Here is a 12,937-nt window from a genome sequence, read left to right on the forward strand (position 1 = left end):
TGGATGCACCCTTTATCGGATCTGTCATTTATGAATATATTCTCCCGTACTGTAGGATGCCTTTTTGTTCTATTGGTGGTATCCTTTGCTGTACAGAAGCATTTCAGCTTGATATAGTCCCACTTGTTCATTTTTGCTTTTGTTTCCCTTGCCCGGAGAGATATGTTCATGAAGAATTTGCTCATGTTTATGTCCAAGAGATTTTTGCCTATGTTTTTTTCTAAGAGTTTTATGGTTTCATAACTTAACATTCAGGTCTTCAATCCATTTCGAATTTACTTTTGTGTATGGGGTTAGACAATGATCCACTTTCATTCTCTTACATGTAGCTGTCCAGTTTTGCCAGCACCATCTATTGAAGAGACTGTCATTTCGCCATTGTATGTCCATGGCTCCTTTATCAAATATTAATTGGCCATATATGTCTGGGTTAAATGTCTGGAGTCTCTATTCTGATCCACTGGTCTGTGGCTCTGTTCCTGTGCCAGTACCAAATTGTCTTCATTACTGTGGCTTTGTAGTAGAGCTTGAAGTTGGGGAATGAGATTCCCCCCCACTTTATTCTTCCTTCTCAGGATTGCTTTGGCTATTCAGGGTCTTTAGTGGTTCCATATGAATTTTAGCACTATTTTTACCAATTTGTTGAAGAATGTTGTTGGTATTTTGATAGGAATTGTATTGAATCTATAGATTGCTTTGGGCAGGATGGCCATTTTGACAATATTATTTCTTCCTAGCCAAGAGCATGGGATGAGTTTCCATTTGTTAGAGTCCCCTTTAATTTCTCCTAAGAGGGTCTTGTAGTTTTCAGGGTATATGTCTTTCACTTCCTTGGTTAGGTTTATTCCTAGGTATTTTATTCTTTTTGATGCAAATTGTGAATGGAATTGTTTTCCTGACTTCTCTTTCTGCTAGTCCATCGTTAGTGTATAGGAAAGCGACAGATTTCTGTGTACTAATTTTGTATCCTGCAACTTTGCTAAATTCAGATATTAGTTCTAGTAGTTTTGGAGGGGAGTCTTTAGGGATTTTTATGTACAATATGTCATCTGCAAATAGTGACAGTTTGACTTCTTATTTACCAATCTGGATGCCTTGTATTTCTTTGTTTTCTCTGATTGCCATGGCTAGGACCTCCAGTACTATGTTGAATAACACTGGGGAGAGTGGGAATCCTGTCTTGTTCCCGATCTTAGAGGAAAAGCTTTCAGCTTCTCGCTGTTAAGTATGATGTTGGCTGTGGGTTTATCATATATGGCCTTTATTATGTTGAGGTACTTGTCCTGTATACCCATTTTGTTGAGAGTTTTTATCATGAATGGATGTTGAATTTTGTCGAATGCTTTCAGCGTCTATGGAGATGATCATGTGGTTTTTGTCCTTCTTTTTGTTGATCTGGTGGATGATGTTGATGGATTTTTGAATGTACTATCCTTGCATCCCTGACATGAATCCCACTTGATCATGGTGTATGATCCTCTTGATGTATTTTTGAATTCGGTTTGCTAATATTTTGTTGAGTATTTTTGCATCTATGTTCATCAGGGATATTGGTCTGTAATTTTCTTTTTTGGTGGGGTCTTTGCCTGGTTTTGGTATTAGTGATGTTGACTTCATAGAATAAGTTTGAAAGTATTCTCTCCTCTTCTATTTTTTGGAAAACTTTAAGGAAAATGTGTATTATGTCCTCTCTGTATGTCTGATAAAATTCCGTGGTAAATCCATCTGGCCCCGGAGTTTTGCTCTTGGGTAGTTTTTGGATTACTAATTCAATTTTGTTGCTAGTCACTGGTCTGCTTAGATAGAAGTTCTGTTTCTTCCTGGGTCAGCCTTGGAAGGTTTTATTTTTCTAGGAAGTTGTCAATTTCTTCTAGGTTTTCCAGCTTGTTAACATATAGATTCTCATAGTATTCTCAAATGATTCTTTGTATTTCTGTGGGGTCCATCGTGATTTTTCCTTTCTCGTTTCTGATTCTGTTGATGTATGTATATTCTCTTTCTCTTAATAAGTCTGGCTAGGGGCTTATCTATTTTATTTTCTCAAACAACCAGCTCTTGGTTTCACTGATTTTTTTTTCCTATTGTTTATTCTTCTGATAGCCTGATGGGTTTTCCTTTGTAGGTGACCTTTTTTCTCTCTCTGGCTGCCTTTAATACTCTGTCCTTGTCCTTGATCTTTGCCTTTTTAATTATTATGTGTCTTGGTGTTGTCCTCCTTGAGTTCCTTTTGTTGGGAGATCTGTGGGCTTCCATGGTCTGAGAGACTATTTCCTACCCCAGTTTGGGGAAGTTTTCAGTAATTATTTCTTCAAAGACACTATCTATCCCTTTTTCTCTCTCTTCTTCTGGTACCCCTATAATGCGAATATTGTTCCGTTTGGATTGGTCATACATTCTCTTAATATTCTTTCATTCCTAGAGATCTTTTTATCTCTCTCTGCTTCAGCTTCTCTGTTCCTGTTCTCTGATTTCTATTCCATTAACAGCCTCTTGCACCTCATCCAGTCTGCTCTTAAGTCCTTCCAGAGATTGTTTTATTTCTGTATTCTCCCTCCTAACTTGATCCGTTAGCTCTTGCATATTTCTCTGAAGGTCTATCAGCATGGTTATGACCTTTATTTTGAATTCTTTTTCAGGAAGATATGTTAAATCTATCTCCCCAGGCTCGCTCTCAGGGGTTGTCTGGGTTATTCTGGACTGGATCAAATTCTTCTGCCTTTTCATGGTGATAGAGGTAGTCATAGGCAGTTGGCATGTGTCAGCTGGGAGAACAAAGTCCCTTCCTGCTTGCTCGTCACCTTGCCCTTCTCCGCTGCCTGTGCCAGTTACCTGCACATGGGCAGCAGCTTGCAGTTTTATTTCCTGAGCCGCCATGGGTGGGGCAGCTGTTGGGGCAGCCCAGAGCCCTGTGGGGAGTGGCAGGTGCTCTGGGTGTGCAGAGGAGGCTTCAGAGCTGCGCTGTCACCCACGGGGTTAGGGCGCCCAGAGTTCCTCGGGATTCCCAGCCTGCTGAGCTGAGTGTGTCGGGACGATTCCGTCCAGCTGTGGAGTTCCTGTCCCTTTAAGACTTTCCAAAAGCACTTGCTTTTCTTTTGTCCCAGGGGTGCTGGCTGCAGGGACCCACTTGCAGGTTTTACTGTTCCGTTTCCCTAGTATCCAGCACACCATGCACTGTGTGTCTGTGCTCCTGGTGCGGATGAATAGGGCTGGGTATTTAGCAGTCCTGGGCTCCTGCTCCCTCCCTGCTCTGGCTCCTTTCCTCCTGCCGGTGGGCTGGGGTGGGGGGAGTGCTCGGGTCCCAGCTTGTATCTTACCCCTTCGTGAGGTGCTGAGTTATCGCAGATATAGATGTAGCCTGGCTTTTGTCCTGTATCCTCTGGTCTCTCTTTTAGGATTAGCTGTATTTGTTGTATTTTCAAAAATATATATGGTTTTGGGAGATTTCCGCTGCCCTACTCACGCCGCCATCTTGGCTCCTCCCCAAGCATACCTCTTTTAGGTAAAGATTAATAACCTGGAGTATATAGGAATTAAGAGCTTATCTTCCAATGTACTTAACACCAGTACGATTTGAGCAACAGTCAAGAAAAGATAGCCCAATGTTAGAGTCCCCCAAAATATCAGATGACTTATTGGTTGGACTTAGGAAAATGTCAAAAGATGTGATAATTTTTCAGGTGCCATAGAGTACAACAAAATAGAAGGCATCTACTAGACATATATAATTACATCTTCATATTTAAGCACTCGAGTAAGTTATTGAGTGCATGGAATAGTATCTTCTTTCCAAACATCTAGAATGATTTTGGTAAAATTAACAAGTTCAATAAATCTCATTAATTTAGTAGTATGCATTCAGGACATTTATTATTACTGATTTAAATTTCTTAAACTGGTTTTGGTCTTTTCTAGTGCTTTTGCATCTCTTCCAAAGCACAAACCTGGTTTTTGGTCAGATGTAGCTATGGCTGTAGGTTCTCGATCTGCTGAAGAATGCCAGAGAAGATACATGGAAGACCCCCGAGGAAGAGGATCCCAGAAGCATGTCACTGAGAAAAAGCCAGTCAATCCCAAAGGCCAAGGTAGTAACCTTTGTAGCAAGTAGTTTTTTCCTAATTCTCTGTATCAGTTTCTGATTACTCACTAAATGTATTTTATATTTATCTATGTGTATTACTATAGATATTTAAGTATCTGTATTATTGTCTGAGCATCTAATTTGAGGCCACTTAGGTAGGTCTCCCTAGTAATTCATAATAAAACTCCGAATAAATTTAGCTTTCATAGTTTCCAGGAGTACACACTCCTGCCAAGGGTTTATGCTCAAGTCCTGTACTAAGCTTTAGGGAGTATACAGTATCTCCATCCTAATTCAATAAGGTTTATATTTTAGCAAAGTCAATCAATTAGGCATTCAGCAAGAGGAGTGTGAGAGTAACCTTTCTCACAGGGTAAAGACCTTTTCAACCTCACCCTGTATAACCTTATAGTTTCTCCATGAGTGTCTTGCAGGCATATCATATTGCACAGATAGATCCCAGTGTAAAATAGACTTAGAGACTGAGTGTTAATAACAGAAGCTGAGTTTACTTAATATGAATACACAAATTATATTTTGCAAAGGCTTTTAACTTTATACAGCAGTTATTATAAATGACCAGATCCTTACCAAATGTTTTGCTGACTCTTAAGGTAGTATAGGTGATGCTGATAAAAATCAGACTATTAAGATAACTGCCAAAGTGGGAACTCTTAAAAGGAAACAGCAGATGAGGGATTTTCTGGAACAGTTGCCAAAAGATGACCATGATGATTTTTTCAGTACAACACCTCTGCAGAATCAACGAGTACTGGTAAGAGTCTTAAGTGCATGAAGTCATTGTCTTCTTTATATTGGCTTTTTATCTTACATTTTATGTATGGTTAATGTTCACATAATATTTGAGCCAAGAATTAATGGCCTCCAAGAGGCAACCAATGTATAGTATAGAAAACAACCTGCTAGTGTAAACCTTCTCATCGGTGTCTAGAGTCTGCCCTTCAATAGGATTCAAAGGTATGTTTGTAGAAAACCCAGAAGTAGGCAAAACATATATATTGAAAATCTCATATCCAATGAGGCAAACGTTTTTTTAAAAGGTGGTAAGATTACTACATACTGTGTAGTAAATTGGGAGGGGTTAAATGACAGCACAAGACTGACAAGACTTGAACATATACGAGAATTATAACTAAAAATTTAAGTGATTGGAATAAAATATTTGCAAAAATAAAGCCAATAATATTTATGATATGAAGAACTTGTTCAGATGTTACTAGAATAGTAAAAAGTGCCTGCACAAGTTATCAAGGGAGGTATTTTAAAGGAGCCATTGGATGCTCTGTATTCTCTGCACAACCACCATGGTCCTTTAGGGATTTTTAACCCTTTAATTTATTATACCATCATTTCAGGTTCTATATATAAGTTTGGCCTAAATGCAATAGGAGCAACATTTTAAAAACAAAGATAGTAAAAAAAAAAATAGAAGTAGTTCATTTTCTGTGTCATAGTCCACTTTCTCTTATAAAGTAGAATCTTAATTAAGGATTGAGTTATTATTATTAGAAATACATACACACAAAAGTTTAATTATTAGAAATACATACACACAAAAGTTTAATACTGCTTGAACTCCTATTAAATGCCAAGCATAATAGTAAATGAATTATAGTTTTGCTTTGTCCTGTCTATACAGAGGTCAGCAAACTGACCCAATGGCCGAGTCTGGCATTACCACCTTTTATCACAAACAAAACTGTACTGGAACACAGCCTTGCCCAATGTTTACATGTCTGCTTTCATGCTACAGCAGCAGAGTTGAGTATTTAGGACAGAATGTATGGACTGCAAAGCCTAAAATGTTTACTACTTGACTCTTACATAAAAAACATTTGCTGGCTCCTAGTCTACAATTTTGAGAAATAGGTGCCATTGTCTCCATTTTACACAACAAAAACTAAGTTCTTTTTTTTAAGGCTAAGGCTCTGTTCTCTACCTAATACTTTTAGTTATTCAGTGGGAAAATTACAAAGAAAATAAACAACTTATAGCTCACCAAAAAACATTTGGAGAAATTCATTTTTAGGGGTGCCTGCTGTTAATAAATACTTGCTTTCTAGTTGCCAAGTTTTCAGGACAGTCAAGAAGAAAATGATATTCTGCCAAATATGGACAGAAATCCAACAACTCCATCATCAGTGATCTTTCCATTGGCAAAAACTCCTCAGTGTCATCATGTCAGCCCTGGCATGCTAGCTTCTATAAATAGGTAAATATGCATATGATACTGTAATTCTCTAAATCAGCACTTAACATTTCATGAGTTGAAGAGAATAGATGTCAGTAATGAATCATCATTATAAAAAAAATCAAGTAAGAATAGTTCCTACAAGTCAAGGATGGACAGATCCAGAAAGTAGGGGTATTATTAGTATAAAAACACAGCTCACAGCTACATCAGGATAAATTCTAAGTGGAGCAAAAGTTTTGCAGGTAAAATATTAAATAATAACATAAACGTAAAGAAACTTTGGAGAATAATTTTATACTCTTAGATGAATTAAGGTCTTTTTAACTGTGATGTAAGAACCAGAGCCACTAACAGAAAAACTAAGATAAAGTCAACCATATAAAAAATTAACTTTTACCTGGCATCAACCAACAATCAAGATGAGTAACAATTTGAGAAAAGAATATGTGGAAGTCATCACAGGAAAAAGGCTAATTTCCCTGATACAGCATTCCTATAAATTAGCAAGAAAAGCCTTTCTTGTGCATTACTAGTGAGAAGGTGAATTAGTACAGTTTCTTCAGGCAGCAATTTCAGTATCTATCAAAATTATAAATGTACATGCTCTTTGACCTAGCAGTCCTGCTTCTAGAGTAATGACAGTATAGCTTATTCATTGCAGTATGGTTTATAATGGCAAAAGACTGGAAACAATTCAAATGGCCATCTGTAAGGACTAATCCAGTAGGTTCTAATATATTATGTGTTACCATTTGTATAAATAGGGTCTATGTGTTTATGTATATTCTTGTATACAGATACACATATTACATAATTGCTTTTATTTGATTAAATATCTCAAGGATACATAAGTAACTGAAAACACTGGTGATCCCTAGGGGGAGAGGAACTAAGATAGTTTGGGACAAGTAAGAGAGAGAGTGTTTGAATTTTGAACTATGTGAATATAGGAACTATTTGAAATATAAATTAAGAAAAAATAGGGGTGGCCAAGAGTCAGATGTCACAGAGAAACATTAGAAAGTGGTAAGTATGAGGCCTGAAAATATGCTATTCTATTTAGCAATCAAGCAGGAAAGTGCTAACCTTAACAATTTCCATGGGGTATGAGACAGAAGCCAATTGTCTGTCTCCATAGGTACACTGTTGTCTTAGAAAAGAAAATGTACCTTTTAAAGACTGAAACACATTTTAGTTTTGTCAATTGCTGTTCATCCCGAGGATAAAAATATGGTAATGTTAACTTGAAATTATTTTGTATTCAAACAGGGCTGATTGTGATAAATATGTTTTTCGTATGCAAAAAACCCATAAAAGTAAAGGTGGTATTGTCTGGGGCAATGTCAGGAAAAAAGCAGTAAGTCTTTTATTCATTTATTCAACACATATCTATTAAATAACTATAATATATGGCAAATTGTGGGAGTTATAAGTTACATACCAGTACCTGCCCTCAAGGTGCTTGCAGCCTAATGAGTAAATTATGAGGCCATAGGTGAGCTATGGGACTACAGATGATAGGTCACAGACTGAAGCATTTGAGCAAGGTGAGAAATGCGTTAACATTTTCTTTGGAGGAATCAGGTAGGGTGGGAAAAAATATACAGGTCAGGGGAGGATATTTGAGGTAAGACACAAAACCGTAGTATCTGTTCATGATTGGGGAATAATCTAGACTAACTGAGTCATAGAATAAGAAATTTCATCAGATCCTATGTAGGTTCAAAATAGTTCCAAAGTTTTCAGATTCAGCTACTTTTAAAAAAGTATATATATATATTTTTTTATATATACCAACATTTAAAATCTAACTACAGAAAAAATTTTGACTCAAAGTTGTTAGAATATCTATATCCCTTTAAGAAAAGATGAGAATTTTTTATCCTCTTGAATTAGTTTTTAAATTTCTAATTCCTGATTTTAATTTGGACAACTTATATTCAGATAAAAGTACAAGTATTCCAAAAGAGCTAATTCACCTCACTTTGCTTTAAAGTAAATAGCTAATCTTAGAAAATGGTAATTTATTGGGGTAGAATAGGGGTCCACCTTATCCCGTGGAGTATATTCCTTTTGGAAGCTGTTGTCTTGGCAAATGTTGTCTCAAGCTTTAAAGTGCACAGGAGTCACCTAGGGATCTTGTTGAACCCCAGATTCTGACCCAGGAGATTTGAGGTGATGCATTTTCAACAAGCTCCAGGTGATGACCACTCCGTTGATTCATGGACCATACTGAGTAGTGGCAGTATGAACTTTTTCTATCTGTAATGGGCCCTTCCTATTTCTCTGTATCTCTTGACATAATCTTAACTACTTCCAAGCTTTTGTCTTTCTTAATAGGTAATAATCTAAGGAATTTGCCAGACTGTACTATCTTGTGGTTTAGCCCTAGCCCCATTTTTTGTAGCCAATGTGTGAGGATAAAAAAGCAAAGGATTTAGGGTTAAAAGTTCTGATTTCAGGGTCTGACTCCCTCTACCAGCCTTATGATAAGGCAAGCTACTTGTGCTTTCTAATCTTATTTTATTCCTGTGTGGAATGTAGGGATCATGATATTAATTTATTTCACTGAATGATATTGAGGACTAATCAAATGATAGTGTTTTGACTCATTTCACAGGAAGAAATACATTTACATCATAAGCACAAATTTGTATTTGAAAAGTTTCTTTCAACAGTACTTACCCTTAGTATTGTGGGTATACTCTGTCATATTTTCTTTTCTGTTCTATTCCTTTTCATGTTTTGAAGACAACCAGCCATGCCCAATAGTTTAAAAAGCACTAGTGTATATACACATACACTGAACACTTAAAACTCGCCACATAAATTACCATTTTATCCAAGAATTTAAAGTACAGAGAATTTAAATTTTGCTAGTGTAATGTAATAAAGTAAGTACTTAGTAGATTTTTGGCAACTGTCAGAGGCCCATAGACTATCCTTTAACCTCTGGGGCATTAGTATATAATGCATTCTTGTTAAGTCATGTTTGCCAGCACTGGGAAACATTGAATAAGTCATAGTTCTTGCCCTAGATAAACTCAAAAGAGAATTAAATACATTAGGTCATTATAATGTGATTAGGTAGTGTTACAGGTGTGTGTTCAAAGTACCCTGGGATAAAATCATGCTTAGTGATTTAGGTTTGAGGCAGGCTTAACTAGAGCGTACCATTTAGCTCTTAATATGAACTCTCTTGTAGGTTGAAACTGATTTTTCAACTCCAAGAAGAAAAATTCCATTTAATAAAGGTAATGTATCTTATGTAGCTCATTCCTATTATAAATTAGTCTCTTTATTAACTTATATTAACTGCACTCAAATTGTCAGAACTATCATTTGGTTTCTTATAATTATTTTCAATTTCACTGAAATTACCTTAAGAAATGTATTAATCTTTTTCATTAAAATTCTCTTTATAGAATTTGGAGAAAAGTCTGGTATTGGAAAACTTTTCACTAATGCTATGGAGTCTTTAGATGAAGAAGAGAAAGATAATTATTTTTCAAATTCTGATTCTGCATAATAAAAATGAGAAACTTTTTCCAGGATTTTTATCAAGAAGCAGACAGTGTTTTTGTATCTTCATTTGGAGTACATGTATTTTCTTTAAAACATAGCTTTATATGAAATTGTGGGCTGCCTTCCAGCAGTTTCATGTGTTTGTATTCAAAGTATCTTTCTATATAAAATTCCTCATTGCTGGAGCTTATTAAAAATATATAGAAATTATTTTGCTTGATACCTATTTGTAAATTTTGTTTTTGCAGTATAAAAGATGATATAGAGATAAATCTCTCATAAGGATCTAAATCTGTTTACTTTAAGAAAATCATGTTCCAAACAGGTTTTTTAAAAGGTTTTAAGAAAATGTTGCTATCGTTAAGGGAGGTGGTAGGGAAGAATAAAAGACAGATGAAAACTTTGTTAGCATTTGTCACCACGTGGTATACAAGTCAGAGTTGATCTAATATTTAAATCACATATTGTTGAACCTGATTTTCTCCTGATTGTATTTCTTAAAATTTGTAAATGGCATATCTGTGAAACCTATATAAACGCGTTATTTTCAGTTATTTTATTAGGTAGAATCAGAAAAAATTTTGTTGCATTCTTAAACCTTATTTACATATGTAGACATAGCTTACATTTGATGTCAGTATTTTAAAAACTGGATTAGACGAACATGCAAGTAATAGATATACCACTGTAAGGAGTCAAGTTTTGTGTCCTGTCATAGTTAAACACTGTTTTCATTTCAGACATCTTTAGAAATAAACTTTTAGTTTATTCTGCCCTTGTGTTTTAAAATTTGACATAGAATATTTTCCGTCTGGTTACAATATAGTTTCACTTACCTTTTCTCTCCAGTTAGGTTGTTCAAATAAAGTTAGTTTGCTTTTATAATTTTTGAGTTTTAGTTATTTTTTTAAAACTTACTGGATCATTGAAAACAAATATGCATAATGTTACTGGTTCAGTTTGTTTCCTCAAAAAATACCAGAACTTTTACTAAAAAATATATTTTCTTGTTAAGAATTTAGTAATAACCAGTAGCTATAGAACTATAGGAATTATAGAAACATAAAATTTTAAATAGTGCAGTTAGACTGAGATCATTCTCTTTAAACTACCACAATTATTTCTGCCACAAAGACTTAATAGATGATGATATAGGATGGAACAAATGAAAGGGTTACTTCAGAGTGGCTCTACAAAATACTACTGTAGAACTTAAGTTGCCAATGTTTGGTATACACCACTGGTTGATGTTACTGGATAGTGTTCTACAAGGCAGTTACATTCCACAATGGCAAACAAAAGATAATTTTGAAATAGCATAGACTTGAAACAGACCAAAAGTGTGACCCTTATCCCCATATTCCTGTGTCCTTATCAGAACTCCAGTATCCTTCCTAGTCTAAGCCAGGTATCTGGTCAGTTCCATTTCTTTCCATCAGGTCATAAGATAACCTAGTAAGGTTTAAAGTAACCTCCAAAGGACACTTAAAAGTGGTAAAGAAAGACTTTTAAGAGCTCAAAATAAGATGGACTGATAATCAAGTGGGCTGATAATTAAGTCCTACCAGTGGGAGTATAGAATACTGCAGTTTAAATGAGGCTAGAGCTCTCTCCGCAGCAACCCTAAATAAATGAAATATAGGCTATGATAATTTATGAAATATTTTGTCTCATGGGTGGACACACAGAATCCAAACACATGGTCTGCATGGGAGGGGAAGGGCTGCTGGGGCAGGGCACCTGATGTCCCACCCACATCACTACCTGTACAACAAGTAGCTGAGGCAAGCAAGCAGCAGCACAGCACACTGGAACCACGGAGAAAAGCCGCTTTTCTCCTTTCACTGACAAAGTTCAAATCATGCTCATTTCAGGGAGAAATGCTCAAAAAGTACAGCCCATTACAGCAAAGCAAGATACTGAAGGGTGAATTTGAACTTGAGCTAAGTTAATAACCGCATCAGCCAGCCAATAACTTAAAAGGACTTCTTTTCTCTCTGGCTTTGACAGTTACTGAACAACAGAAATACAAAGTTAGCTGCTTTCAGAAGAATTGAGAATTTGTATTATCCCAAAGGAGCTAAGTTCACAATTAGAATAGCATTTTAGTGAAAGAGAACTGTGTCTAGTTCCTGCGCTCTGGTTCTAGATTTACCAGTCTGAAATGGACTGTCACTTGTTCCTGAGCCTCACTTTTATCATCTGATGAGGAAGGAAAGAGAAGTAAGATAAAGCTCTCTGCTGTGAGGTGGTTCAACTACCCAACAATGTAACAATAAAAAAAAAAAAAAAAAGCAACCAGAGAATAAAGGACCCTAAGGGGGGGCTGGGGGGTGCCCATAATTAAAGGCTGCTTTAGTACTAGAGTGATTAAGAAAGAAGGGCTTCAGACGTTGCCAGTAAGAACATGGAGCCCTCTTGCAATATTGATGGCCTCACAGACACACTGTAATGGGTCAAGATGAAAATCCATATTCAATAAACCCATTTATACTAAAAAGAAAAATTTCAAGTCCAAGCCAATATACCACTTCTTTGAATATGGTATTTCAACAATAAAAGTAGTTTAGGTTGGCATTCACACTAATAGGATTTAACTGGGACACCTCTTATAATATAATATACTCAGTTAAATTTTCTACCGTGCTAGTTACAGGAGCATTTGTCTCACACACCACCCATCCTTTATCCAACATATATGTAGTCTCAAAACATTTAAAATATAAATGATATAGTTCTTATAGTTTATATATAGGAAAAATTGTTTATGACCATTAAGTTGGCAGCAGGCAGCTACAACAACCAATTTGTTAACAAATGATGACAATAGCATTATGATCCTTGGAAAAATTCCAAAATATATTGCTAGCTCAAGCTTTTACTTTCTTAATAAACCTTTTTTATTCAATAAAGTTTCATAATTAATCAAATTGATAGTTGCACAGAGGTTGTCATTTTTTAGAACTTAATCTTTAAATAAAATTGTGCACAATATAAAACATATGGAAATATTCTCATCCACATATTTTAAACTGATAATCACAAAACACAGCAATGATTACTGAAGTGCATTTAGTATGAGAGTTCTTTGATAACCACACCCTGAACAATGATCACGC

General features: G+C 35.8%; 2 protein-coding genes across 6 annotated transcripts in view; one reads left to right on the top strand and one right to left on the bottom strand.

The window, feature by feature from the left end:
* The window catches only part of MIS18BP1 (MIS18 binding protein 1), a 48,099-nt gene extending 37,508 nt beyond the window's left edge, over positions 1-10,591 (top strand). For 4 of the 5 annotated variants that reach the window (XM_036916898.2, XM_036916905.2, XM_036916912.2 and 1 more), the window contains 6 exons: positions 3,913-4,082; positions 4,693-4,853; positions 6,163-6,311; positions 7,563-7,650; positions 9,499-9,547; positions 9,719-10,591. In XM_036916898.2, coding sequence (XP_036772793.2) covers positions 3,913-4,082; positions 4,693-4,853; positions 6,163-6,311; positions 7,563-7,650; positions 9,499-9,547; positions 9,719-9,822 — 721 coding nt within the window. In that variant the 3' untranslated portion in view covers positions 9,823-10,591. The remainder of the gene's footprint in view (positions 1-3,912; positions 4,083-4,692; positions 4,854-6,162; positions 6,312-7,562; positions 7,651-9,498; positions 9,548-9,718) is intronic. The other variant, XM_057488486.1, reaches the window with a different exon arrangement.
* Positions 10,592-10,643: 52 nt separating this feature from the next.
* FANCM (FA complementation group M) overlaps positions 10,644-12,937 on the bottom strand; it is a 79,458-nt gene continuing 77,164 nt past the window's right edge. Inside the window, 2 exon segments of the mRNA XM_057488485.1 lie at positions 10,644-11,021; positions 11,057-12,935. Of these exon segments, the coding sequence (XP_057344468.1) occupies positions 12,891-12,935 (45 nt within the window). The 3' untranslated portion in view covers positions 10,644-11,021; positions 11,057-12,890.

Source organism: Manis pentadactyla, chromosome 11, assembly GCF_030020395.1.
Source record: "Manis pentadactyla isolate mManPen7 chromosome 11, mManPen7.hap1, whole genome shotgun sequence".
NCBI classification, from domain to species: domain Eukaryota; kingdom Metazoa; phylum Chordata; class Mammalia; order Pholidota; family Manidae; genus Manis; species Manis pentadactyla.